Here is a 24,741-nt window from a genome sequence, read left to right on the forward strand (position 1 = left end):
TTGGATAGAAACGTTCAGATCATTTTCAAAGTTCTCTTGAGAGAACATGGTAGCAATTGAGTCCAGAGCTCCCAAACATCTATTTCACCCCACTTCATATAATGCATATATTCCAGGGGCCTTACTATTTCATTTAGTGTGGCTTTGCAATTTAAGGTTCTCTGCCCCCTGTTTCCTTACCTTCTGCCTCAGTAAATTAGTTCACCAACAGGAACTTCCTACTAAAAATAATAGCAGCTGGTACATTGGAAGTATTCTCATATCATAGATAAGAATGTTTCACTTTGTTTAGATAAGAGTTTCAAACTAAAGGAGCTATAGTAACATTACATAATCCTAAAGTCTTTTGCTACTGAGTTAAATCATGGCAATGAAATTGAAATAAAGATATTAAAGCCAGGAATGATGGCACACACCTGTGATCTTAGTGCTGGGGATACTGAAGGTGGAGGGTCTGAAGTTTGAAGCTAGCTTGTTATATACAATGAGACATTATGTAAAAAATGTCTCTATATAAGTGCCTTCATAATTTTCTTAGGTAGGATATAATTTTAACCCTCTGTTATAGAAGTTATTTATTACCATTCCCATATTTATGGCCATCTACCTCATAGTAACTTACCAGATACAAGGACATTGTTATCTGGATTTAGTTATTATTATACATATCTTACAAATTGTTTAGTGAATGTGCTCCAACATGAAAGTTCCTTTAAGGCAAGAAGTACTCTAACATTTTCAGACTGTCCCCTCCACTGACCACATGGTGTGGACAGTTAGAAGCTGTTCCATCACTTGTTAAGTGCATGAATGGAACTACTACCTGTTGCTGGGTAACTGTGTAGGAAGCTGTGTGGATGCTGGAGGAGAAGATTTGGGCAGAAGAACTTGCTGGCCTTTTCTAACAAGAGCTATTAGTGGTTTTCATTTCAGTTTGTCTCCCTGAGGCCTTTTTACTTGCCTATATAGAAGGTCTAGCTGTTTCCCACCCCCACCCCCCACCCCCGGTTAGCACTATGAAGCCAAGGGTGCCTCAGCTTCCTGAATGATGGGATAACAGGTACACATTGCCATGTCCAAATGAATTGTGTTTGTTTTATTGTTGGTTGTTTCTCAATGGTGGGAAAAGAAATTTGGAAGAACTGTACAGCTGTGTTATTAAACTTATAACCTTTTTTTTATATGCAGAATGATACCTATGCCACCATTTGTGAGGTGAGTTGACAATTATTTGTAAAAAAGATGTAATCAAACCTCTTAACCCTTTAAGAATGAAGAAATCTAAAGCATTCATAGTCCCAGAGACCTTTCTGGGAGTGTTATGACTCTGAACATAAAAATAAGAGTACAATAACATCTTTTGCACAAATATTTGTTGTTTTATTTATCTATGCATATATAATAAATATAAATATTCTTTAATATACATGTGCATAAATATATTTATAGAGGTACTGTGGTCACTCAGTATCTCATAGGGACTGGTTTCAGGACCCCAAAGGATGTACAAATTCTCAGATGTTCAAATCATGCATAGAAAGTGGTGTGGTATTTGCATATAACCTATGCACAACTTCCTATATACTTTGATTTCTTAAAATTATTTATTTATTTGCATTGAGAGAGAGCAAGAGAAGAAAGAAAGAAAGAGAGAGAGAGAGAAAGGAAGGAAGAAAGGAAGAAAGAGGAACATGCCAGGGCCTCTGGCCAATGCAAACTAACTTTAAGTACATTTTGCCACTTTGTGCTGGGGTATCAAATCTGGGCCAGCAGGCTTTCAAGCAAGTGCTTTTAACCACTGAGTCTTCTCCCTAGTCCCTCCTACATAGTTTAGATCATCTATAGGTTACTTTAATACTTAATATAATTTAAATGATATATAAACACTTCCTCCTCTTTTGAGGCAGGGACTCATGTAGTTCAGGCTGGATTTGAACTCCCTATGTAGCTGAAGATGATTTTGAACTTCTAATGCTCCTACTTATACCTCCCAAGTGCTGGGATTACAGGCAGGTACAACCACTTCCAATTTATATCTTAAACTATATTACTTAAAGAGTAAAGACAAGAAAAAAGTATACATGTTTTGTCAAAATACCATGAAACCTTTTGCTGTTCAGTTGGCTGATATGCAAATGTATAACCTACCAATACAAGGCAGACTACACATGACTCTAATCTGGTTTGAAAGATTATAATTTCTGATCTTGGGCAATGAGAAGCTGGGGATGGCAGAAAATAAACCAGAAGACGCACATCCGGGGATATCTCTTGTCTTTTCCCAAATAGAAAGCTTTACCATGAAATTCATCTCATTAAAAGAGAACCATTAGGCTAGGCATGGTGGTACATAAGTGATTGCAGAACTTTGGAGATAGATGATGACCTCAAGTTTGAGGCCAGTCTGGTCTACATAGAGAGACTCCCAAACAAAGCAAACAAAAAGAGGCAGCAACAAGGAAAAAAAAAAAAAAAAAAGAACCTGTAAGGAAAAAGAGGTGAGTTTGAAAGGAAGAAGCAGGTAGACATCTCTGGCAGGGAGTAGAGTTTTATTCTGAGAAAGCAGAGGAACACATCACATTTTAGCATTCTTAAGACTGGAAACCTGAAGTGCCCTCCTTGCTTTCTTGCAGGGGGCTTTTCTGGAGGTTTCAGAGAGGGTGGGAAGAGAGGGGCATTAGGGACTGATAGGAGCCAACTTCTTTCATCTGAGATAGTCATCCTGATGGTATCTGGCTTCCCCAGGGTCATGAGTCAATAGGCTGCTTTCTTTTGCAATGGTGGGCGGGGCAGAGAAAATTTTTGTTATCTGTGGAATGGCTCCTTGGTGTCATGAACCTCAATAAGCGATTGTTAATTTTTTTTTTTTTTGAGGTAAGGTCTCACTCTGGCCCAGGCTGACCTGAAATTCACTACAGAGTCTCAGGGTGGCCTCAAACCCACGGTGATACTCCTACCTCTGCCTCCTGAGTGCTGGGATTAAAGGCGTGCACGATCATGCCTGGTTGAGATTGTTAACTTCTTCATCCCACACTCTTGTATGGATGAGATCTGGGAGAACAACTAGGTCTTGTGATCTCATTACTTCCTATTGAGATGGATTTGGAGTCTGGCATGACTGGAGAAGTAGCATTGTTTTCATTTCTTCTTTGGTAGTGGATAAGGTGATGGAAGAAATTTCTGGTCCATGAGCCACTGGCCTCATCTCAAACAAGTTAGGCCTACTTGGTGTACAAGCAGCATTGTCCCTGAAGGAAGGCAAGTGCTGAGCACAAAGAGGCCTATCATACTGGGAAGCAGTTCCGGAGTTTCAAGTAACAACAGGCTTTACTGAAACCATTTGGAGTTGGAGCTGTTGAAATAAACTTTGTAAGTAGGCAGATAAAAGATTGACTTATGTGGTTGGAAAATGAAAAATATATTGCAGGAAATAAGCAAGGTATCAGATGTAGGTGTATTTCTATTATCCCAGAACAACACCAGAAATATGAAGTTAGGAATTTAGAAAGCCATGAGACAATAGTGTTTTATGGATTCATGGTGTTTATTAAAGGCTAATCAGGGTGCTGGCAGAGAAAGCAAGTGGGAGGGGGAGGTTTCTGAGTCACCTAGGAAGAGGAGGGAGGCCTTTAAGGTATTCTAGGAAAATGGGACAAAGGATGTTTAGTACTTTTTGTTGCGGGGTATAAGGCCCACACTGTCTGGGTGTGTCTGGATGCTGTCTATTTTATATGAAGATGAGAAATCATGTTGAAATAAGAGAAAGAAATTATGTCGGTGCTATGATATCCCAATCTTGGTGAGGTGGGCTTTTGATCTCTCAGGTGTTGGTTCTAAGAGACAGACTGTTTTCTTTTATCTGGGTGAGAAAGGACTTAGGAATTACCATAATAGAATCTGTCGATTTTAGGATCCCAGACTGGAACCTGGGTTTACTTTTTGGGGGTGTAGAAGCAACGCTGAAATCTCAGTCCCCACATCTCAGTTTGGGATGGGGAGCTCAGGAAGTGACATCTCAGCATCTCTTGTTACATAAAAAAGCAGAAAACATGGGCAGGAGCTACCAAGAAGCCTCAGAATACTGTGGTTTCCTGAGATGGAAGTGTGTTGGGAGGGCAGTTTTGGAGGGATTTAGGGCCTGTGTCTTGTTAGGGTAAAGGAATCTGCATCTAGAAACCCAGGAGGCTAAACAGGGGCCTATGAACACAGAATGGTTATTAAAAAGGAAATAACTAAATATGTTGGACTAGAGGCAAAGAAGAGGCTGAACTATGGATGTGTAGGAGCCCTATCTCATAGGAGAGTAAATTATATCTCAGAGACAGGTAAAGATTTAGCTTGAAGGCAGCATAGCTATGGGATTTTTTAAATTTAGAGCCACAGGTATCTTAGCCAGGTCATATACAGAAAAAAGATAATAAATTGGCTATTTTAAAAGGCTAATATAGCCCAAAATAATATTAATTTTGTATTGGTAACATTTACTTCTTCACAAATGCTGCAGTACATTGTTGAAGTTTTAGTTTAACACAGCTGTGGCTTGTGGGAGCTTCAGATTTTGGTTTTCCATTTATTAAACCCACTTTGTAGATTGTGTACATGGTAGTGTTTTGTACCATGTGGCTAGGAGGCTTTCTCCTTGAGTCCATTATAGCTGATGCTGAATAGGCAAAGAGGCAGCTGTTCAGGAGACTGATACTTATCAGAGCCATTATGAAAGAAAGTCCTAGATCATGTAAAATATATTAGCCATTATGATCTGGTCATTATATATCTACATATTCATTTTTTGTATGTGACATGACATTTGCAGGCAACACATAGGTATTACATTTAGGGTTGAAAATAGTAACATAGGTAGCAGGTAAGGAGACAAGAAATGTCTGTAGAAGTAAGGAAGAAAGCATTCTTGTATAAGAAAAGCTAATTGAAATTTCTGGAAATAAGATTTGATTTAGGTAAGGTGGAACTTGTTAGGAAAAGCAGGAAATGAAATGAGAGAGAACACTTTGTTCAACAGCAGAGTCAAGCTTTATTTGAGGAAAGCCTGAGAAGGGCTATGGCCAGGCAGGTCAGAAGTCACTTGCCTTACTGACTAGGAAATACTGACAGAGTGGTATGGATCACTGGAATTCTTTGGTTGCAGGATGATCCACATTGCCTCTTTGCAGGGCAATTCACTTCTCCTTATGGCTTGGGCCACTTTAGGGAAGTTATAATTGGACAGGTGGTTTGGGTCATTCCAGAAAAGTGATTATTGGGAAGGGTGGTTTGGGTCACTCTTGGAAAACAGTTAAAATAAAATGGTAGTCAGAATGCAAAAATGGAGACATTTTTGTTCCAACATTCCCAACTCGGTCATTAAATAGAAAGCCAGGGTAGGAATGTTACAGGACCAAGTTCTGGTCATACAGTTATGATTGTGGAGTTGGATGTGTAGCTCAGCAGAACTACAGCAGGAGCATGGATTTGGTTTTATCCCAAGACATGGCTCTAGAAGTAAAATACATACTGGGAGGCAGCTTCAGATTACAATAGGTATTTTTAAAATCATTTGTAATTGGAGCTGCTGAAACAAATTGTATAAATGGGCAAATAAAAGGCAATGCCATGACTCATGACATTGGAAAGCCTAAAGACAGTAAATGTAAGCATGCCCTAGAACATCAGAGAATGAATTTTACCTCAGAGGAAATAAGCAAGGTCTCATGTATAGATAGGTCTAACTTAATAGGAATGTATATAAGAATTACAATCCAGAGCAACAGGTGTTTCAGCTGGTTTCAGGGATTTCAAGTCATATACATAAAAAGATAACAAACTGGCTATTTTAAAAGGCTAATATAGCTCCAAATTAACACTTACTTCTCCACAATTGCTGTAGTTCATTGCTGAAATTCTAGTAACACAGGCATAGCCTCTGGGAGCCTCATGTTCTGATTCCACATTTGCTAACGTTTGCTTTGAACTTTGTGCACATGGCAGGCTGCGTAAGAGGCTTTCTCTTAGAGTCTGTTATAGATGATGGTGAATAGTCAGGGAGGCAGCTCTTCAGGAGAGTGATACTAATCAAAGCATTATGAAAGAAACTCCTAGATCATATAAAATCTACTTAGCCATTATCTGGTGACCACATACCTATATAAATTTTCTTATATATGACATGAAATTTACAGGTGACACATGAGTACTATATCTAAGGTTGAAAATACAGTTGAATCTGGAGAATGGCCTGAAGGCCATTCTCAAAGACCAGTTTTACAGTTGTACTCTGAACAGGTTAAGCAAACTTAACTACAGTTTAGGACTGTGCTGAGAGAGAGAGGGAGAAAGTGTGTGTGTGTGTGGTGGGGGGGGGTGGGGAGATTGTCATTTGCAGTGGCATAGTGAAGAAGAGTTATGGTTATCTTCTTGAGCTGGGGCAATGTGGGTGGCAGACCTGGGTAGGAGAGCAGAGCTGACAGAGGGAAGAGATCAGGGATAGAAGAATGACTGAATAAAGGGGACTTCTTGCTATTCCAGTTTATGAAGTTATCAAGATCTTTAAAAATTTGGAAGTCAAAATGGAGACGGACCCTAAGTTCTTTCTGAAGATGGACACCAGGTTCGAATGTGACTTCTTCAAGCTAAAGTGGAATGAAGCAAATGTTTTTTTTTTGGGGGGGGGCGGGGGGGAAACAGGTTATACTCCTGTTGACTTTTAGGCCTTGGATAATAATCAAAAGGGACCCAGATAGATGGGCTTAGTCTGTTAAAGGACCCTCTAAAGTGGATTGATGGAACTGTAGAGGTGTCCCTTATTGTTTTGAATGTGCAGAAGGTCATTTACATAAATCTTGAATTTTTGAATTTTATGTCACATTTAGATAAAGCTTTAACAAACAGAGAAACTTGCTGGGTGATGACAATGGCCTTTGACTCCTGATCCTCCTGGTTCTGCCTTCCAAGTACTTTGGATTGCAAACTACTGCCATAGAGCCCTGATTACAAAGATATCAAATTTCAGTTGAAATTGGCCAGCGAAACCAGCAACACAAAGACTGCCAACTCAGGTGCTAACTGTGTTATGGGAAATAACTCAAGACAGAGTAATCAGGCAAAATTTACTTCAAAGAGAGGGAGAGAGCTTCTACTGAAGTTTTATACACAAACCTCTGTTGGGTTTATGCCAGAACAGAGGCTCTGAACACTGATAATGTTGTTTTATATCTTTTACAATGCTTTGTTTGAATTTTCCCATGCTTATAGAGGGAGAGATTTATATTCTATGAGTACAGGGTTAAGATGTTCCTTTATGTCAAGTAAGATGAACCGTAGGTTGTATGCTAAGCTAAGTTAGTTATATATTGTCTAAAAGTGGTCAGGCCCTGAGTCAGTTCCTGTCTGTTTAATTTTACCTGCATTGTCACAGAATTCTTGTTATGTGTTAGTATATTGAGTTTTATAATAAATTGTTTAAAGGAAAATTCCTGGCTACAATTCCAGAAGAGGGAATAGCAATGGTTATTGTCTTCTGAAAATCTTAGGTGTACTCATGCGTTTCTTTTTTTTTTTTTTTGGTTCATTTTTTATTTATTTGTTTGAGAGCAACAGACATAGAGAGAAAGACAGATAGAGGGAGAGAGAGAGAATGGGTGCGCCAGGGCTTCCAGCCTCTGCAAACGAACTCCAGACGCGTGCGCCCCCTTGTGCATCTGGCTAACGTGGGACCTGAGGAACCAAGCCTCGAACCGGGGTCCTTAGGCTTCACAGGCAAGCGCTTAACCGCTAAGCCATCTCTCCAGCCCTGTTTTTGGTCTTTAAAAAAATATTTATTTATTTATTTGACAGAGAGAGAGAATGGGCACACCAGGGCCTCCGGCCACTGCAAACGAACTCCAGACATATGTGCCACCTTGTGCATCTGGCTAAATGTTGGTCCTGGGGAAATGAACCTCTAAGCCATTCCTCTAGCCCTTTTTCTCTTTTCTCTCTTCTCTTCTCTTCTCTTCTCTTCTCTTCTCTTCTCTTCTCTTCTCTTCTCTTCTCTTCTCTTCTCTTCTCTTCTCTTCTCTTCTCCTCTCCTCTCCTCTCCTCTCCTCTCCTCTCCTCTCCTCTCCTCTCCTCTCCTCTCCTCTCCTCTCCTCTCCTCTCCTCTCCTCTCCTCTCCTCTCCTCTCCTCTCCTCTCCTCTCCTCTTTTCCCTCTCCTCCCCTCCCCTTCCCTCCCTTCCCCTCCCCTCCCCTCCCCTCCCCTCCCCTCCCCTCCCCTCCTCTGAGAAAGTGTGTGTCTGTGTGTGTGCGTGTGTGTGTGTGAGAGAGAGAGAGAGAGAATTGGTGTGCCAGGGCTTCAGCCACTGAAATTGAACTTTGTATGCTTGTGCTACCTAGTGAGTGTGTGCGTCCTTGCACTTGTCTCACCTTTGTGTGTCTGGCTAATGTGGGATCTGGAGAGTCAAATAGGGTCTGTAGGCTTCTCAGGCAAGTGCCTTAACCACTGAGCCATCTCTCCAGCCCCCTCTTTTGTTTTTGGTTTTTCAAAGTAGGGTCTTACTGGAGCTCAGGCTGACCTGGAATTCACTATCTCATGCGTTTCTTATAGATACTTCAGTTATACTCCATCCAGACTAACATAGGGTAGGAATACTAGTAATATAATATTTACTCAATAGTTCTCCCCCTTTTGAAGTCTTGTCTCATTTATATAAAATGCTTCAACCTTATAAATCTGAGTCTTCTCATTCTACTGGGTGATAATCCCATGGGACTGGGAGCATTTGTAACTTGACTGCTTCCAATCTAATGGTGACAAATCTACTTAGGAGGTTTAAGAGCAGGCTCAAACAATAACCCTGAGAGGATCACTGTCAGTTACCCAATCAGGGGAATGAATCATTTAGCCCATGACCAATAGCTGTTCCACAACAGCTAGGTGTTTATTAATTCTTTTTTTCCTTTTAGCCACCCTTTCTTTTAACTTTTATACTCTTTCTTAACAACTCTGGATTTATTTGGATACAAGTAGCACTCACTGAAAAAATAAGCTTTCCCCTTCACAACTCAGCTCTCTATCATATCCCTTCCCTCTCTTCATTAGTCTGTCTTTTCATTTGATATCATCGTCTTTTTCTCCTATTATGAGGGTCTTGTGTAGGTATTGCTAGGCACTGCAAGGTCATGGATAGTGAGGCCAATTTCTGCCTGGACAGTTGCATTATAAGGAGTGGTAACCTTCCTTTGGTTTTTACATTCTTTCCACCACCTCTTCCACAATAGACCCTGAGACTTGGCGGGTGTGACAGAGATGTTTCAGTGCTGGACGCTCCTCCATCCCTTCTTCTCAGCACTATGTTTGTTGCATTTTAGGTCATCCCAGTGGTCACTTATCAGCTGTAAGCAGATTTAGGCCTCTCCAGTTTTTGTATAGCCATGTTGTCCAAGCAATTTAGCTAATTTTTGTAGGTCTGCCAATGACTTGCCTATTTAGTATATGGCACTCATGAATTTATCAGGCAAGGTAATATAAAAGTGTATAGAGACTTCTATTTCTCCAATTTTAGTTACCATTCATGGGTGCTTCCCAGTATTGTATAGCTTTACATAGTACAGGCTCTTATAACAAACAGATAATCTCTCGAGTTATGTTTTCTATCTTTATGTAGTAAGATTATAGCTATTCCCCCCCCCCAGGTTCTAATCCCATGGGGCTGCTGTCCCCAGCCCCACTGAGAATACTAGCAACAATGCCATTGCCAGACTCAATTGGATAGGGTGGCATCATGACCATGGTCCAGAGGTGTCCCCTGTACATTTCCTCAAGCTTCTGGTGCATGTGGACCAATCAGCTCCCAGTTGTGCAATTGGTGTGGGCCTGTAGATTCTCAAGTTTCTGCTGTGTGTAGACTGTTCAGCTTCCAGATGTGATCATAGCAGAGCCATAGATCTCTGGAACACTCTTGATGCCTCCACAGGGTGATTCCAAGTGGCTGATCTGGATGGTGTACTGTCTAAGATGTGTTCCCCTTGGCTGTGTAGGCCTTCTTTACCCAAGTGTCAATCTATGGGGTGGCAACTGTAATTTTAATAGCAGTTGGAGTGACCAATATTACAGTATTCAGGCTGCTCCAAACTGGCCAGAGTAGCTTTCATTCATTTATTCATTTTTTTTGGTTTATTTATTTATTTGTTTTTAAGGTAGGGTTTACCTCTGGCCCAGGCTTACTTAGAATTCACTCTGTAGGCTCAGGGTGGTCTTGAACTAGTGGTGATCCTCCTACCTCTGCCTCCTGAGTGCTGGGATTAAAGCCATGCACTACCATGCCTGGCAAGAAAATGATTTTTATTTTATTTTACTTTTTATTGACAACTTCTATATTTACAGACAATAAACCATGATATTTCCCTCCCCACCACTTTCCCCTTAACAACTCTGTTCTCTATCATATCCTGTCCCTCTCTCCATTAGTCTGTCTTTTCATTTGATATCATCATATTTTTCTCCTATTATGAGGGTCTTGTGTAGGTATTGCTAGGCACTGCAAGGTCATGGATAGTGAGGCCAATTTCTGCCTGGACAGTTGCATTATAAGGAGTGGAACCCTTCCTTTGGTTTTTACATTCTTTCCACCACCTCTTCCACAATAGACCCTGAGACTTGGTGGGTATGATAGAGATGTTTCAGTTCTGGACACTCCTCCTTCATCCCTTCTTCTCAGCACTATGTTGCATTTTAGGTCATCCCAGTGGTCATCACCATCTTCTAAGAGAAGCTTCTCTAACCAAAAAAAAAAAAAAAAAATTATGAGAAAGGTTTAAAAAATGCATGCTTCCCAAGAGATTAACAAGAAATAAAACAGTAATTAAAAGTGTTTCTGCCGGGCGTCTTTAATCCTAGCACTTGGGAGGCAGAGGTAGGAGGATTGCCATGAGTTCGAGGCCACCCTGAGACTACATAGTGAATTCCAGGTCAGCCTGGGCTAGAGTGAGACCCTACCTCAAAAAACCAAAAAAAAAAAAAAAGTGTTTCTTCCCACCTCAGCACTCCAGCTGCTGGGGTAGGGGTAGGCGATAGATAGGTAGATAATCTTACCTGCCCAAAGACCCAAGAATGTTGTCCTGTGCAGGTATAGAGTTAGAGAGGATAAGGAGAAGAAGCCTTCTCCATGGGCCCAGAAAAGATATATTTTAGAGTCCATAGTCAGTGTACCTGGACACACTTGCACCAGGTATCCCAGCTAATCAGCCTGGGCTCAGAGGATGAATCTACCCACACCTGGGCAGCGTGCATGCTCAAGAAAGATCTGATTGGATGAGACAGGTAGGCATTGAGTCTCTCAACTGAAGCAGGCAAGGCAAGCTGAGATGGGTGCATGGGCATAGGTATAATAAGGGTATGACATAAGATTCCTCCCTTAAGGGCCATCCTGCCTACCTATGGCTAACCTAACTTCTCATATTACAAATTCCAAGGGAACATCATCAAACAACTAGCATCACTTAGTAGTAGTAAGTCAGAGTTTTAACTTTTTATTCTATATCTTAGGGCTGGGCTCCCGATTTTTCCCAAACACACCAACACAGCTTAGGGCCAGACTCTAAAATTTGTCTCATGACACTTTTTCCTTGGTAGGGAGACAAGATTTAGGTCTGATTTTACTTTTTTTTTTTCCTTTTTGGCCCACTCTAGACATATGACCATCTCATCATGTAAACTGTATTTAGACTAGCTTTAAAGACCCCCAAACTTACCAACCTTTACCAACTTTAAGATAGTTCCAAAGCCCCAAGTCTCATTTGAGATTTAGGACTGTTTTATAATTGTATGTCTTATAAAATCAAAACAAGTAGCCAGGTGTGGTGGACGCATGCCTTTAATTCCAGCCCTCAGGAGGCAGAGGTAGGAGGATCGCCAAGAGTTCGTGGCCACCCTGAGACTACAGAGTGAATTCTAGGTCAGCCTGGGCTAGAGTGAGACTGTACCTCAAAAAACCAAAAAAAAAAAAATCAAAACAAGTTACATATTTTAACATAGGATGGCACAAAGTAAACATGTCTATTACAATAAGGCAAAGCAAGGAGAAACTACACCAATATAAATTGATAATCTTTAGGTAAACAAAACTAGTGACAACAATTTTTGGATTTTCTATTTTACCCCTCCAACAGGGCTTATCACAGCCTGGTCAAAAATCTCATCCTGAGCCATCATTTCTTCATGGTAGCCATATTCTGGGGTTGGGGGGAGGTAAACCATGACTTTGAAGATCAGTTTACCTTTTAGAATTTTTCCTTATCTCCTTTTAAAAGAATTTGTATTCTTACTTATTTTGCCTTTTCTGGGTGGATTTTTCCCTCAGGCATTTTTCTTTATTATTATTGTTATTGTTATTACTTCATCTTTTATTTAAAGGCAAACAGTGACTGACTAATCAGGGCCAAACATATGCAGAAGTCATAAATTAACATAAGTTCACATAAGTATTGCTAACCAATATCAGACAAGGGAGCCTATTAGCCTGAATTTTTATTTATATTATAATATTTTGTGGTTATATTCTCTTACTGGGTGTTCACAACCATGTTGGCAGCCAAAGCTGGCAATATATTGTATTTTAGAGTTCAGTTATGACTCTATAGGAAAGACTCTTAGGGACCTGTGAAGAGCTATGTGACTCAGTAGTGTCATTTACTAGGATGAATCAAGTCTATTCTGATCATGTGGCTTCATTTAGAAGCATCCATAGTAACTCTCCTTCTGCAGATACTTGGAGTTCATTTCCTGATCTCTGGGTCTCATGTCCTTTCTGATCAAGAAGAGAGGTAACCTAACAGAGGCTAGAAGCTAAAAGTGTCCAATTGCCTCCTGTGGCCTTTTGATCTAGGAGTAGGAACCAAATATTGCTTTTCCTTTTAACTACAATGTTTATAATTGACTTTGTCTTCTATATATGGTTGTTAGTCACCCAGAGAGACTATACACATCTGACTAGCAAAACAGATTTGTTTAAAGAAGTGTAGAATATAATCTGGTAACAAAGCATATCTGGCTAGAGAATGACACAAATGTTTAAAATCATTCTGATTAACATTTAAGTTTAGTTGTCAAGTGACAGTGTGAGTCATATCTGGAACATAGAACACAGTCACAGTTTTTAAAGTGTCTGTAACTTATAAGCATATGCAGAACATGTAAGCCCTGGAAACAACATTTTATCAACAAGCAATGAACTTGAGATACCAGTAATGAGACAGCTATGTAAGTAAAACCTTGAATAAGACTGATTACACACAGCTTAAGAATAAAGCAAAACTTGATTATCATTGAACTAAACAAATCTGATTTAAGATACATTAGAGATATTTTGACAGATAAAGTAGCAAGTACATTTGACTATTGGGCAATTTTTATAACTTAACATAAAACCTAATTTATGACTGTTCACAATGACTAAACCACTTTAAAAAATTTTTTTTGGTTACTTTTCTTTATTTGAGAACAACAGAGAGAAAGAGACAGAAAGAGACAGATAGAGAGAGAGATAGAATGGGCACACCAGGGCCTCCAGCCACTGCAAACTAATTCCAGATGCGTGCCCTCCCTGGCTAACGTGGGTTCTGGGGAACTGAGCCTCAAACCGGGCTCCTTAGCTTCACCGGCAAACACTTAACTGCTAAGCCATTTCCCCAGCCCTAAACCATTTTTATAAGGCTTACATGATAAACACAGTGATGACCACCAACCAGAACAAGCATGAATAAGCCAGAGCAATCTAATATTTGCAGTCTCTTTAGATATATAATATTTTATCTATTTATTTATGAGAGAGAGGGAAAGAGAGAGAGAATGGGCAGATCAAAGCTTCTAGCCACTGCAAATAAACTCCAGATGCATGCTTCACTTTGTACATCTGGCTTATGTGGGTACTGAATAACTGAACCTGGGTCCTCAGGCTTTTCAGGCAAGCACCCTAATGGCTAAGTCATCTCTTCTTATAATATAATATAAAATAACATTATAATATAAAATTAAATACTAATGAGTAAACCTTTATCTTAAGGCTCAGTTTTTCCAGTGGTTAAAAGATTGACAGGGGGCTGGAGAAACAGCTTAGAGGTTAAGGCATTTGCCTGCGAAGGCTAAGGATCCAGGTTCCATTCTCCAGGCCCCACATGAGCCAGATGCACATGGTAGCACAAGTGTCTGGAGTTCGTTTGTACTGGCTAGAGGCCCTGGCATGCACATTCTCTCTCTCTCTCTCTCTCTAATAAATAATTAAATAAATATAAAATATAAATATTGATAGGAAGCCTAGCTAACTTGGTTGAGTACTCTAAACTTAGTTTTTTTTTTTTTTGTTTGGTTTTTACAAACATTACCCAAACAGATTAACATCAGTGAGCTGAAGTCTTAATCTTGTCATCTTGTGGCATGGAAACATAATTTATAACCTGAACACCATGATATAACTAGTTAACAAATATATTTTAAACATAAACACCAAGATGTTATCAATTTTAATTATCTAGCAATTTTAAGTAACTTTTATCCCTTTATTAAGTTGGTTAATTGTATATGTCTCCAAATATTACTTAGCTACAGTCAAATATGTATGTCTCTTATGAAGTTTTTATTTAATTATAGCTGACTTTTTGGGTTTTCTTTTTCTATTGCCCTAAGCTTAGTCAATAAGAGTAAAGACTTTATAACCCTCTTTGATCCACTTCTGATGTAAAGAAGCTAGACTGAGTTAACATCCATTTTCCAAGTTATTTTGGATTTCAACACTTTTGTTTTGTTTGCTTGTTTGTTTTTTGAGGTAGGGTCTCACTTTAGCTCAGGCTGACCTGAAATTCCCTATGTAGTCTCAGGGTGGCCTTGAACTCATGGTGATCCTCCTGTCTCTGCCTCACAAGTGCCAGGATTAGAGGTGTGCACCACAACACCCGGCTGAGTTTCAACTCTTAAAAGGAGATGATATAGAGGTGCCAGTGAGGCCCAAAGGTCAATAAAGACTGACCCAACTTTACTAATATTTAAAAAGAACCATTTTCTTCTAACCACAGGACTGATCCTAGATATGTGTACTTCTAAGTTAAAAGTGGAGTGTATTATTATTAATGAATATTGAACTAGTTAAAATTACATTATTAGAGAGTACTGTTATTAGGGAACATCAAACTTTTTATTTTTATTTATGAGAGAGAGAGAATGGGCACACCATGGTCTCCAGCCAGATGCATGTGCCTCCTTGTGCATCTGGCTTATGTGGGTCCTGGGGAATTGAAACTGGATCCATAGGCTTTGCAGGCAAGAACCTTAAGCACTAAGCCATGTCTCCAAGATTAAATTTTTACAATAAAAACTTCAAGTCACTTTAAATCTTATCTTACTATTATGCTTATATTGTTGTTTATAAAAGTTGTTTACAAATAGAACTTTAAAATTATAAATTAAGTTTTAATATAAGAACTTTAAATTCATGTTTTTCATTAAATTAAGCCCTGATTGCATGTTGTTTTATCTATAACAATAAGGCTTCTTATCAAGTGAAGCCTCTAATAATTCCTATTTAAAGTTATACTAAAATGTTAAACTTGTATGCTTTCCCAATGGATAAATTGGTTGTTTGTTTTGATAACACACACACACATGCACACAGTGCCACAATTCAAGAAGAACTGCCTTACCTTGAGAGTCTTAGATGTATTCATGCATTTCTTTTTTTAATTTTTTGTTTATTTTTATTTATTTATTTGAGAGTGACAGACAGAGAGAAAGAGGCAGAGAGAGAAAGAGAGAGAGAGAGAGAGAGAGAGAGAGAGAGAGAGAGAGAGAGAGAGAGAGAGAATGGGTGCACCAGGGCCTCCAGCCACTGCAAATGAACTCCAGAAGCGTGCGCCCCACCCTTGTGCATCTGGCTAACATGGTCCTGGAGAATTGAGGCTCGAACCAGGGTTTTTAGGCTTCACAGACAAGCGCTTAACCACTAAGCAATCTCTCCAGCCCGTATTCATGTATTTCTTATAGATACATTGATTATACTTCATCTAGGCTAATATAGGCTAGAACACTAGTAATATGCTATTCCCTCAATACCTGTACAAAGACTGCTGACTCAATGTTTTACCTATATTTCACAGAGGGAATCCTGTAAGGCAGGCTGCAGCTCTGCAGAGGGAGCCTATGAAGAGGAAATGCTGGGTAAGGAAGTACTATATTAGGACAATGCTCTTAGGAAAGGATAACGAAATGACTTGGAAATATCCTCACTTCTATGGCATAATAGGATGAAAAGTTTATATAAAAGATGGTCATGGTGGCTTATGCCTGTAGTCTCAGCACTTTGGAGGCTGAGATAGGAGGATTGCCATGAGCTCAAGGCCAACCTAAGCTATACAGTGAGTTCCAGATAAGCCTGGACTACAGAGTGAGATCCTGCCTCAAACAACAACTACATCCCTCCCACAAATAAAAAAAGGCACATAAAAGGAAAACATTTATATGTGAAGAAAATTCATCTCTTTTAAACAAGACAGTGGAAACATGGCACAAGATTGCTTTTTTTTTTTCTTTTTTAGTTAGGGTCTCACCCTAGTGCAAACCTCACTCTGTAGCCCAGTCTGACCCCTAACTCATGGTGATCCTTATACCACAATCTCTCTTAGTCTGATGGGATTGTAGGCATGAGCCACCACACCCAGCCTTGATTAATATTTAGGACCAGATTTTGTCTTTAAAGTCAGAAGGTGCCATTATTTTTATCTTCTTGAGACAGTACCTCCCTGTGTAGCACTGACTTACCTGAAAGTCACAGTGTAGACCATACTGGCCTTGAAGTTAGAATGATCCACTTGCCTGTGCCTGCTGAGTGCTACATGCTTCACCACACCTGGCTTACCAATACTTTTATCTTAGTGAGAGCAATGTTCATTGTGAGCAAATATTATGTCAGGGAATGTCACTGTTTTAAGGAGCTGAAAGTATAAACATATTTTATTTAATGTGTACTACATTCTTCAGCTAACAGTTTTTCAATAAATAACCTAAAAGGCACTAGGAATTTGTGAATGTATGGAAGGTGTGTTTTTTAGTGTTAGATTTTGAATAAATTTCAGACTAGGCTAGGTGTAGCTAATTGGCTTTGCCAAGTGTGGTAATTGTCCAGTGGTTTCTGAAGGCTAATGCTTTGATAAGTTATACCCTGGATGTCTTGTTCAAAATTCTGTAGGGTTTCCACCAACAAGAAAGGTCTTTCCAGGCTGGGGGACTGATGACTCTTCCTTCAGCAGCCATTCTTATTTCAGAGGCCTGCTTCTTAATCTCCATGTCTAATGGAAATTGGAAGGAAGGGGTTGCTTACTATTCCAATTAGCTTCTGCCCTTTAACATCCCATAAACAAACAAAAGAAACAAAAAACAACTCTTAACATTTCTGTAGAAGAGTTGTGATATTACATTTTATGTTATGAAAGCTGGCTATGGGCAAATTTTATATTTTGCGATTTCCAAATCATACATGGACATATCCCAGAGCTTCACATTGCTCCCATGGGGAACTATGGAAGATTTTCAGTACTCATGGAAACAAAGATAGTCCACATTTGTTGGACACTGCTGGACTTGCTGCATAGGAAGAGTTCATGGCATAAACAGTACATCCCACTACAAGTTACATTCCCTCCCATGATGTCATAGTTTACTGCTGAGAGTTTTGGTAATTTCTGGTATAACAAGCATTTACCAAATCAATATAATAGGGGACAGGAAGTAAGGATATGTGACACTTAATCAGATTACAAGACTGGAGAAGTTGTGCAATACCTCAGGGGCACAACAATGCCATTAATATATCATATATATATATATACATACATGTGTATATATATATATATATATATATATATATATATATATATATATATATATATTTTCAGGAAGGCTCTTACTCTAACCTAGGCTGACTCGGAACTCACTCTAGTCCCAGGCAGGCCTTGAATCCAGAGTGATTCTCCATCCTGTGTCTCTTGAGAGCTGGGATTGAAGGTGTGAGGCACCATACCCAGCAATATGTAATAATTTTTATTTAAGGATGAAATAAATATATAATTGCTTTTCAGTTTATGCATTGTTTTTGTTGGTTTGTTTGTTTTGAGACTGTAGCGTAGACTGACTGAACTGGAACTGTGCAGCCAGGTAGGCTCAAATTTAGTGCTATCCTTCTGCCTCAGCCTCCCAAGTCCTAGAATTACAATCCTGATTCTCCACACCTTGCTATTGTGCTACTTCTTCTAGCATCTACTAAGTAGTTAGGAATACACTTATTAAATAATAGCACTTAGTAAATGAACTATTAGGTAATTCTTTTCATGCAAAGAGTCATGAAAGACAATGAGGAAGTAAGAATGCCAGAAATGAAAAAGTGACAACCTTTGACCGATATCTTTTTCTTATAACATCATATTACCAATGTAGTCACGTAATTTTTATAGAGTACAAGTATAATCAATGCTTAATTTACACTTCTCATAAGCTATGGCTCAGTGTCTAGGTAGCATTGACAAATGAAATGAGTCAAGTCTAAATAAAGGCATTTGAACTTACAGTCCTTAACTTTAAGGTGTTATGAGTCATTTTGCCAGTATACTTAACTATGACTGTCTCTAACATGTTACCTCATTTATTTATTTGTAGATCTGTGATCTTATTTGATTTTAGATGCTCCATTTCTGTATGTATGTACCTTCTCATTGCTCAGATGAAGCACTCAATCAAAAGAAGCTGATAAAATGAAAGTTTTTGCTTACAGTCTCTAGGGGAAGCTCTATGGTGGTAGGGGAAAGCATGACATGATGAAAGGTTGGACATCACCTCTGCCACAGCAAATAGAAAGCAACGGCAGGGGACTGAACACAATTCTGGCAAAGAGGTTCTGGCTATAAGCCCACACCCATAAACATACCTCCTCTAGCAAGGCTCCACCTTCAAAATTGCCATCAGCTGTGGACAAAGTATTCAGAGCACATGAATTTATGGGAGAAATATTATTCAAACCATCATAATATGATAGGAAATGATAACTGCTAGCAATGCATTAAAATACTAATAGCTACTTTTACTTAGTATTTATGAGTCACGAACAGATCTCAATTTACAGATACTGCTTCTTTTCTTTTCAAGATATAAATCACATAATTACCTCATTTAACAGATGAGAAAATTGAAGCAAAAAATTTAAGTACTTGCTTGAGGCCATATAAATAGTAAGAGATATAGCTGGAAGTACCACTCAATTGTCTGATTACAGTGCCTTTTCTTACCCATGCTTACCTATGTTGTCATGCATTGAACATAGTCTGCCACTCAGTCCAGCTTTGTTTCTTCTTTGACTTGCTTTTGCTGTGATATTTAAAAATAAACCTATTATGCTTCACTTTGAGTTTGTCTGTTATTTAGCTATGAAACTTGCTTTTTCTTGTCGTTATATAACTCTGGCTCCTCTGCTCTGTTCTCAGTGTATATCACCTCTGATCCTTCGTGGTTGTCCTTCTCTACTTGCTGTCAGCGACATCATTAGTCATTTTTTCTACATGTCCGTAGTAAATATCAATATATGGTGATGAAGGTTTTCTAATAAAAGGGGTAAAAGTTAGAGTTCTGTTTTTACTGTGCAGTTACAATTACCCCAAGTGAACCATCAGTCAATGGAGAAAGGTTATGCTAGACTACTGTGGGCTGGACTTTCCAATGAAATTGGCTTTGATTTTTCTGGATTATGTAATAGAAACTTTAATTAATGCATTTCTACCTATTATCTGTAGTGACAGGAATTGTGTCAATTTTCTTTCTGGGAGAGAGTGAGGTCCTGGGGCTTATATTTAACTATCAATCTGTCACTCTCAAATCAGAGTAGTGCTTTTTTCTATAAATGAAAGCTGAAACATCAAATTCATCACAATTTTATGAAAATATAAAATATTAAATAATTTTTTCTCAGTGGCACTTACCAGGCAGAAATCTAGCACCTACTACCATGCCTGGTTAGTAGAACCTATGAAATATATGCCATGAATTGTAATGTCTCTAATGTTTAGAAACCATGAAATATGCTTTAATAAAAACAGTAGACTATAAGGTCCATTGGTATAAAGGCAATGACATTGGACATATAAAAATAATTGGTTGAAAATAGCACCTTTGCATTAATAGATTTGTAGTTCCTTCCCCTTTTTTGTGTTGAGGCCCGAACCCAGGGCCTTGCCCTTGTTAGGCAAGTGCTCATCCACTAAGTTAAATCCCTAACCCCTCATTAATAGAAGGTAAGACTGGTTAGTTTCAGAATATTCCATGTTGTCTGCCTACAATAAAAAAAGAAAGATTAGTTTGGACATTTGTATTGTTTTTTTAAATTTATTTTATTTATTTATTTTTTGAATTTTCTTAACATTTTCCATGATTATAAAAAAAATATCCCATGGTAATTCCCTCCCTTTGTATTGTTTTTTGCACAGGTAAGTGATTAGCAGAAAAGGTGAGGATCTGAATGAAACAGTTACATTCTCTTCTGCTTTAATGGACAGGAGTGCATAGTGATTGAGAAGATGTTTTTCTTTCTCTAGGAAGCATAGAACTTCCTACAGCACCCGTTGCTTCTTCTATTGGAAGCCACAGTGTGACATTACGATGGAAATCTGCTAATATCTCTGGAGTAAAATACATAATTCAGTGGAAATATGTACAACTTCAAGGAAGCTGGACTTATACTGAGGTATGCAAAGCTACCTTATATTTTTTGTTTTGGTTTTGGTTTACAAGGTACGGTCTCACTCTAGCCCAGACTGACCTGGAATTCACTAAGTATTCGTAGGGTATCCTTGAAATCAAGGTGATCCTCCTACCTCTGCCTCCCAAGTGCTGGTATTAAAGGCTTGTACCACCATGCCTGTTTTTTTTTTTTTTTTTCAAGCTATCTTCTTATCTAAATACTTTTCTTTCCTGACTTATTCAAAGTTCAAATATATCATGTATAAGATTAACCACTGGGACCTCATGAAATTACAAAGAATTTGCACTGCAAAGGACACTGTGAATAAAGCAAAGAGGCAACCTACAGAATGGGAAAACAATCTTCGCTAGCTATATATCTGATAGAGGATTAATATCTAGGATATAAAAGAACTCAAAAAGTTAAATAATAAGAAATCAAACAAGCCAATCAAAAAATGGACTATGGAGCTAAATAGAGAGTTCTCAAAGGAAGAAATATGAATAGCATATAAGCATCTAAAAAAAGGTTCTACGTCACTAGTCATCAGGGAAATGCAGATTAAAATTACATTGAGATTCCATCTCACTCTGTCAGATTGGCTACCATCATGAAAACAAATGATCATAAATGTTGGCAGAGATGTGGAAAAAAAGGAACCCTTCTACACTGCTGGTGGGAATGCAATCTGGTCCAGCCATTGTGGAAATCAGTGTGGAGGTTCCTAAATCAGTGAAAGATTGATCTACCATATGACCCAGCTATAGCACTCCTAGGCATATATCCTAAGGGCTCATCTCATTTCCTTAGAAGTATGTGCTCAACCATGTTTATTGCTGCTCAATTTATAATAGCTGGGAAATGAAACTAGCCTGGATGTCCCTCAACTGATGAGTGGATAATGAAGATATGGCACATTTATACAATGGAGTTCTACTCAGTGGTAAAGAAAAATGAAGTTATGAAATTTGCAGAAAAATGGATGGATCTGGAAAGGATTAAACTAAGTGAGGTAACCCAGGCCCAGAAAGCCAAGTGCCACGTGTTATCCCTCATATGTGGATTCCTAGCTACAGATGATTGGGCTTCTGTGTAAGAAGGAAAACACTCAGTAGCTGAGGCCAGTAAGTTAAAAAGGAGATACAAAGGGAAGAGAAAGGAAGGGAGGAGCGTACTTAATAGGCTGGTATTGTATATATGTAAGTGGAATGATTGAGATGGGGAGGAGATATGATGGAGAATGGAATCTCAAAGGGGAAAGTTGGGGATGGGGAGGGTATTACCATGGGATATTTTTTTCTTTTTTTAATTTTATTTTATTATTTTTTTAAATTAGTTTTGTATTCAGCAAATACAGTCAGTTTGGCACCATTATTAGGCTCATCCATGACCTACCCCTCCCCATTGGCCCCTCCTTGTTGAGGTATATGGGTCGTGCATTATGGAGTAAGCCCACAGCTATTGGTATGATAAATGTCTCTGCATATCATGACCCTACATGTGGCTCTGACAGCCTTTCCACCCCCTCTTCCACAAAATTTCCCTGAGCCATGTTGGGTTCGTTTTTGGTCTGCTTCAGTGATGAGGTGTTGGGGGCCTCTGAGGCTCTGGCTCTCTGATTTGGTAGGAGTTAATTTTTCTCTGTGTTGGTCTCCTTCCCCCTTGTGCTGGTATCTGGTTCATCAGGAAAACAGCACCATGGGATATTTTTTATAATCATGGAAAATGTTAATAAAAATTGAGAAAAAAATAAATAAATAAAAATTAAAACACTGGAAAAAAAATCATGTGTAATTATAGTAGTCTCCCTTACTTCTGGTTTAGGGTTCTACAGTTTCAATTACCTGGGCTCAAGTATGTTCCAAAAATATTAAATGGAAAGTTTCAGAAATAAACAACTTAAGTCAGGTGTGGTGACACAATGTGTAATTTCAGTACTTGGAAGATTGTGGCAGGACGATTGTGAGTTCAAGGCCAGCCTGAGCTACATAGCAAGTATAGCTTGAACTATAAAATGAAACTCTCTCAAAAATAACTCATGTTTTAGATTAAATGTCATTCTTTTTAAATATATGTGTGTAGATGTGTGTGTGTATGTTGATAATGTGTGGTGGTGGATATGTACTGAGGGCACATGTATGTGGAGGCCAAAGGACAATCTCAGGTGACAACTTTAGGAACACAATGTACTTCCTTTAATATAGGATGTCTCAGTGTCCTGGAGCTCACCAATTAGGCTAGACTGACTGACTAGCAAACTTAAGAGATCCTTCTTTCTTACTCTTCAACACTGAGATTACAGGCGCATACCAACATTTCTGGCACTTTTAATATATGTGCTCAAGACAAAACACAGGTCCTTATTTTATACTTGTGAGGCAAGCACTTTCTGACTGAGCTATCTACCCAGCCTTGCCTGTGATACTGAGTAGCATGATGGAATCACGGGCCACCCTGCTTCATCTCACTGGAAAATGAATCATGTTTTCATGTTGTGTATTCATATTGTACATGCTGCCTATGTGGTAGATACACAATTGCTTCTATTAAGGTTTTCAGTGCAACTGTCAATATAGTGTGTTTGGGACTATCTGGGTTTCAGACTTCCACTGCAGATAAAGTGACTACTTATAGGCATTAATACATTCTATGAAGATTTAAGCCCAGTGTTTGAATTAGGTGAACTTTAATCTCTACTACTCTGTAAACCTTTTATTTTATGAGAAAAATGCATTATTTGCTATATTTGCAAGTTTTTCAGCATAGCATCATAAAGCTATTCATTCTATTGATCATTGCCTGCCCCTTCCCTCTTAAAGTGATCCCAACATGATGAAGGGCGAGAGGAAGATTCTCAGAAAGGTTTGCTTTAATTCACAAATGCTGTTTAGGATTATCTTTGAGGAAAAGGTTCAGAAAAAAAATGGCCTTAATACAATAAACCTATTCTCATAAGAAAATCTAAGCAAATCCTTGAGGTAAGTGTCCAATAACTGAATCCTTCATTTTGCCATTTTGAAGAAGTCATGGATTACTGTGTGAATTCTGTCAACGAAAGTCTGTATATTTCAAGTCTTAGCTCCAGGACACAGTTTCACCTAGTTCAGCAGGATATAGTAGCCCTATCTTCAAAGGCCCATGCACCTGCACTATTGTGTCACATTGAGTTATGGTAATTCAATAACTGCTGATTATTGATCTCTCATGGATCTAGACCATGTCCAAGCTCTTATATGTGGTAAAGCCCCTGCATCCTTTCACTGAATATGTTTTTCGAGTGGTTTGGATCTTCAGAGCCCAACTGCAGCTTTATTCTCCTCCAAGTCGCACTTACAGGACTCATCCTTATGGAGGTATGGCATATTGTTTATGAAATAAGAACATTATTCCAAAGTTTTGGTTTAATATATTTTGTTTTAAACAATGAAATAAATCCATTTGTTATTACATTTAATAATTGAGTAGTTAATTGTGTGTCAGGTAACGTTCATAATTCCTCAGTGATCAAAACAATAACCTCTGCTGTCATGAAGCTGAATGTATTATAAATGGCATGAGGTAGGGTACTATGGTTAAGTTATCATTTTGAACATCATGTGTGCTTTAGGGGATTGAAAATGGGAAGTTGGGAGGCAGGAGAGGCTGGCTACAGTAGAAATAAAGTGGTCAAAAGACACTTTGTGTAGCTGGTAGGGTGAAGTTGAATAAGTCATTCCACACAGAGAGATGACCATGAAAAGGCCCTAACACAAGAGCATCCTTGGCCTATCCAAGGAACAACCAGGTGGACAAGAGTACCTGGAACAGAATGAAGGATATGAAGAGTAGCAGATAAAGTCAAGGTGGGGGGCACTTTGTAAAGACCAGAAGGAGCCTCACTGCAGGGGCTTGAGTAGAGGAGCCTCATGACCTGATATGATCTGTTATTCATGTTAAATGGATCACTTGGACTCTATATGGAACATGAACTGTGGAGTAGGGGAAGAAACAGGGAGATTTGGT

At 38.8% G+C, this 24,741-nt stretch overlaps 1 protein-coding gene across 1 annotated transcript in view; it reads left to right on the forward strand.

The window, feature by feature from the left end:
- The window catches only part of Ros1 (ROS proto-oncogene 1, receptor tyrosine kinase), a 255,231-nt gene that overhangs the window by 25,846 nt on the left and 204,644 nt on the right, over positions 1–24,741 (forward strand). The window contains exons 4-7 of the mRNA XM_004651359.3: positions 1,189–1,215; positions 16,118–16,178; positions 20,594–20,742; positions 23,954–24,092. Coding sequence (XP_004651416.2) covers positions 1,189–1,215; positions 16,118–16,178; positions 20,594–20,742; positions 23,954–24,092 — 376 coding nt within the window. The remainder of the gene's footprint in view (positions 1–1,188; positions 1,216–16,117; positions 16,179–20,593; positions 20,743–23,953; positions 24,093–24,741) is intronic.

This window comes from Jaculus jaculus, chromosome 9, assembly GCF_020740685.1.
Source record: "Jaculus jaculus isolate mJacJac1 chromosome 9, mJacJac1.mat.Y.cur, whole genome shotgun sequence".
In the NCBI taxonomy this organism is placed as follows: domain Eukaryota; kingdom Metazoa; phylum Chordata; class Mammalia; order Rodentia; family Dipodidae; genus Jaculus; species Jaculus jaculus.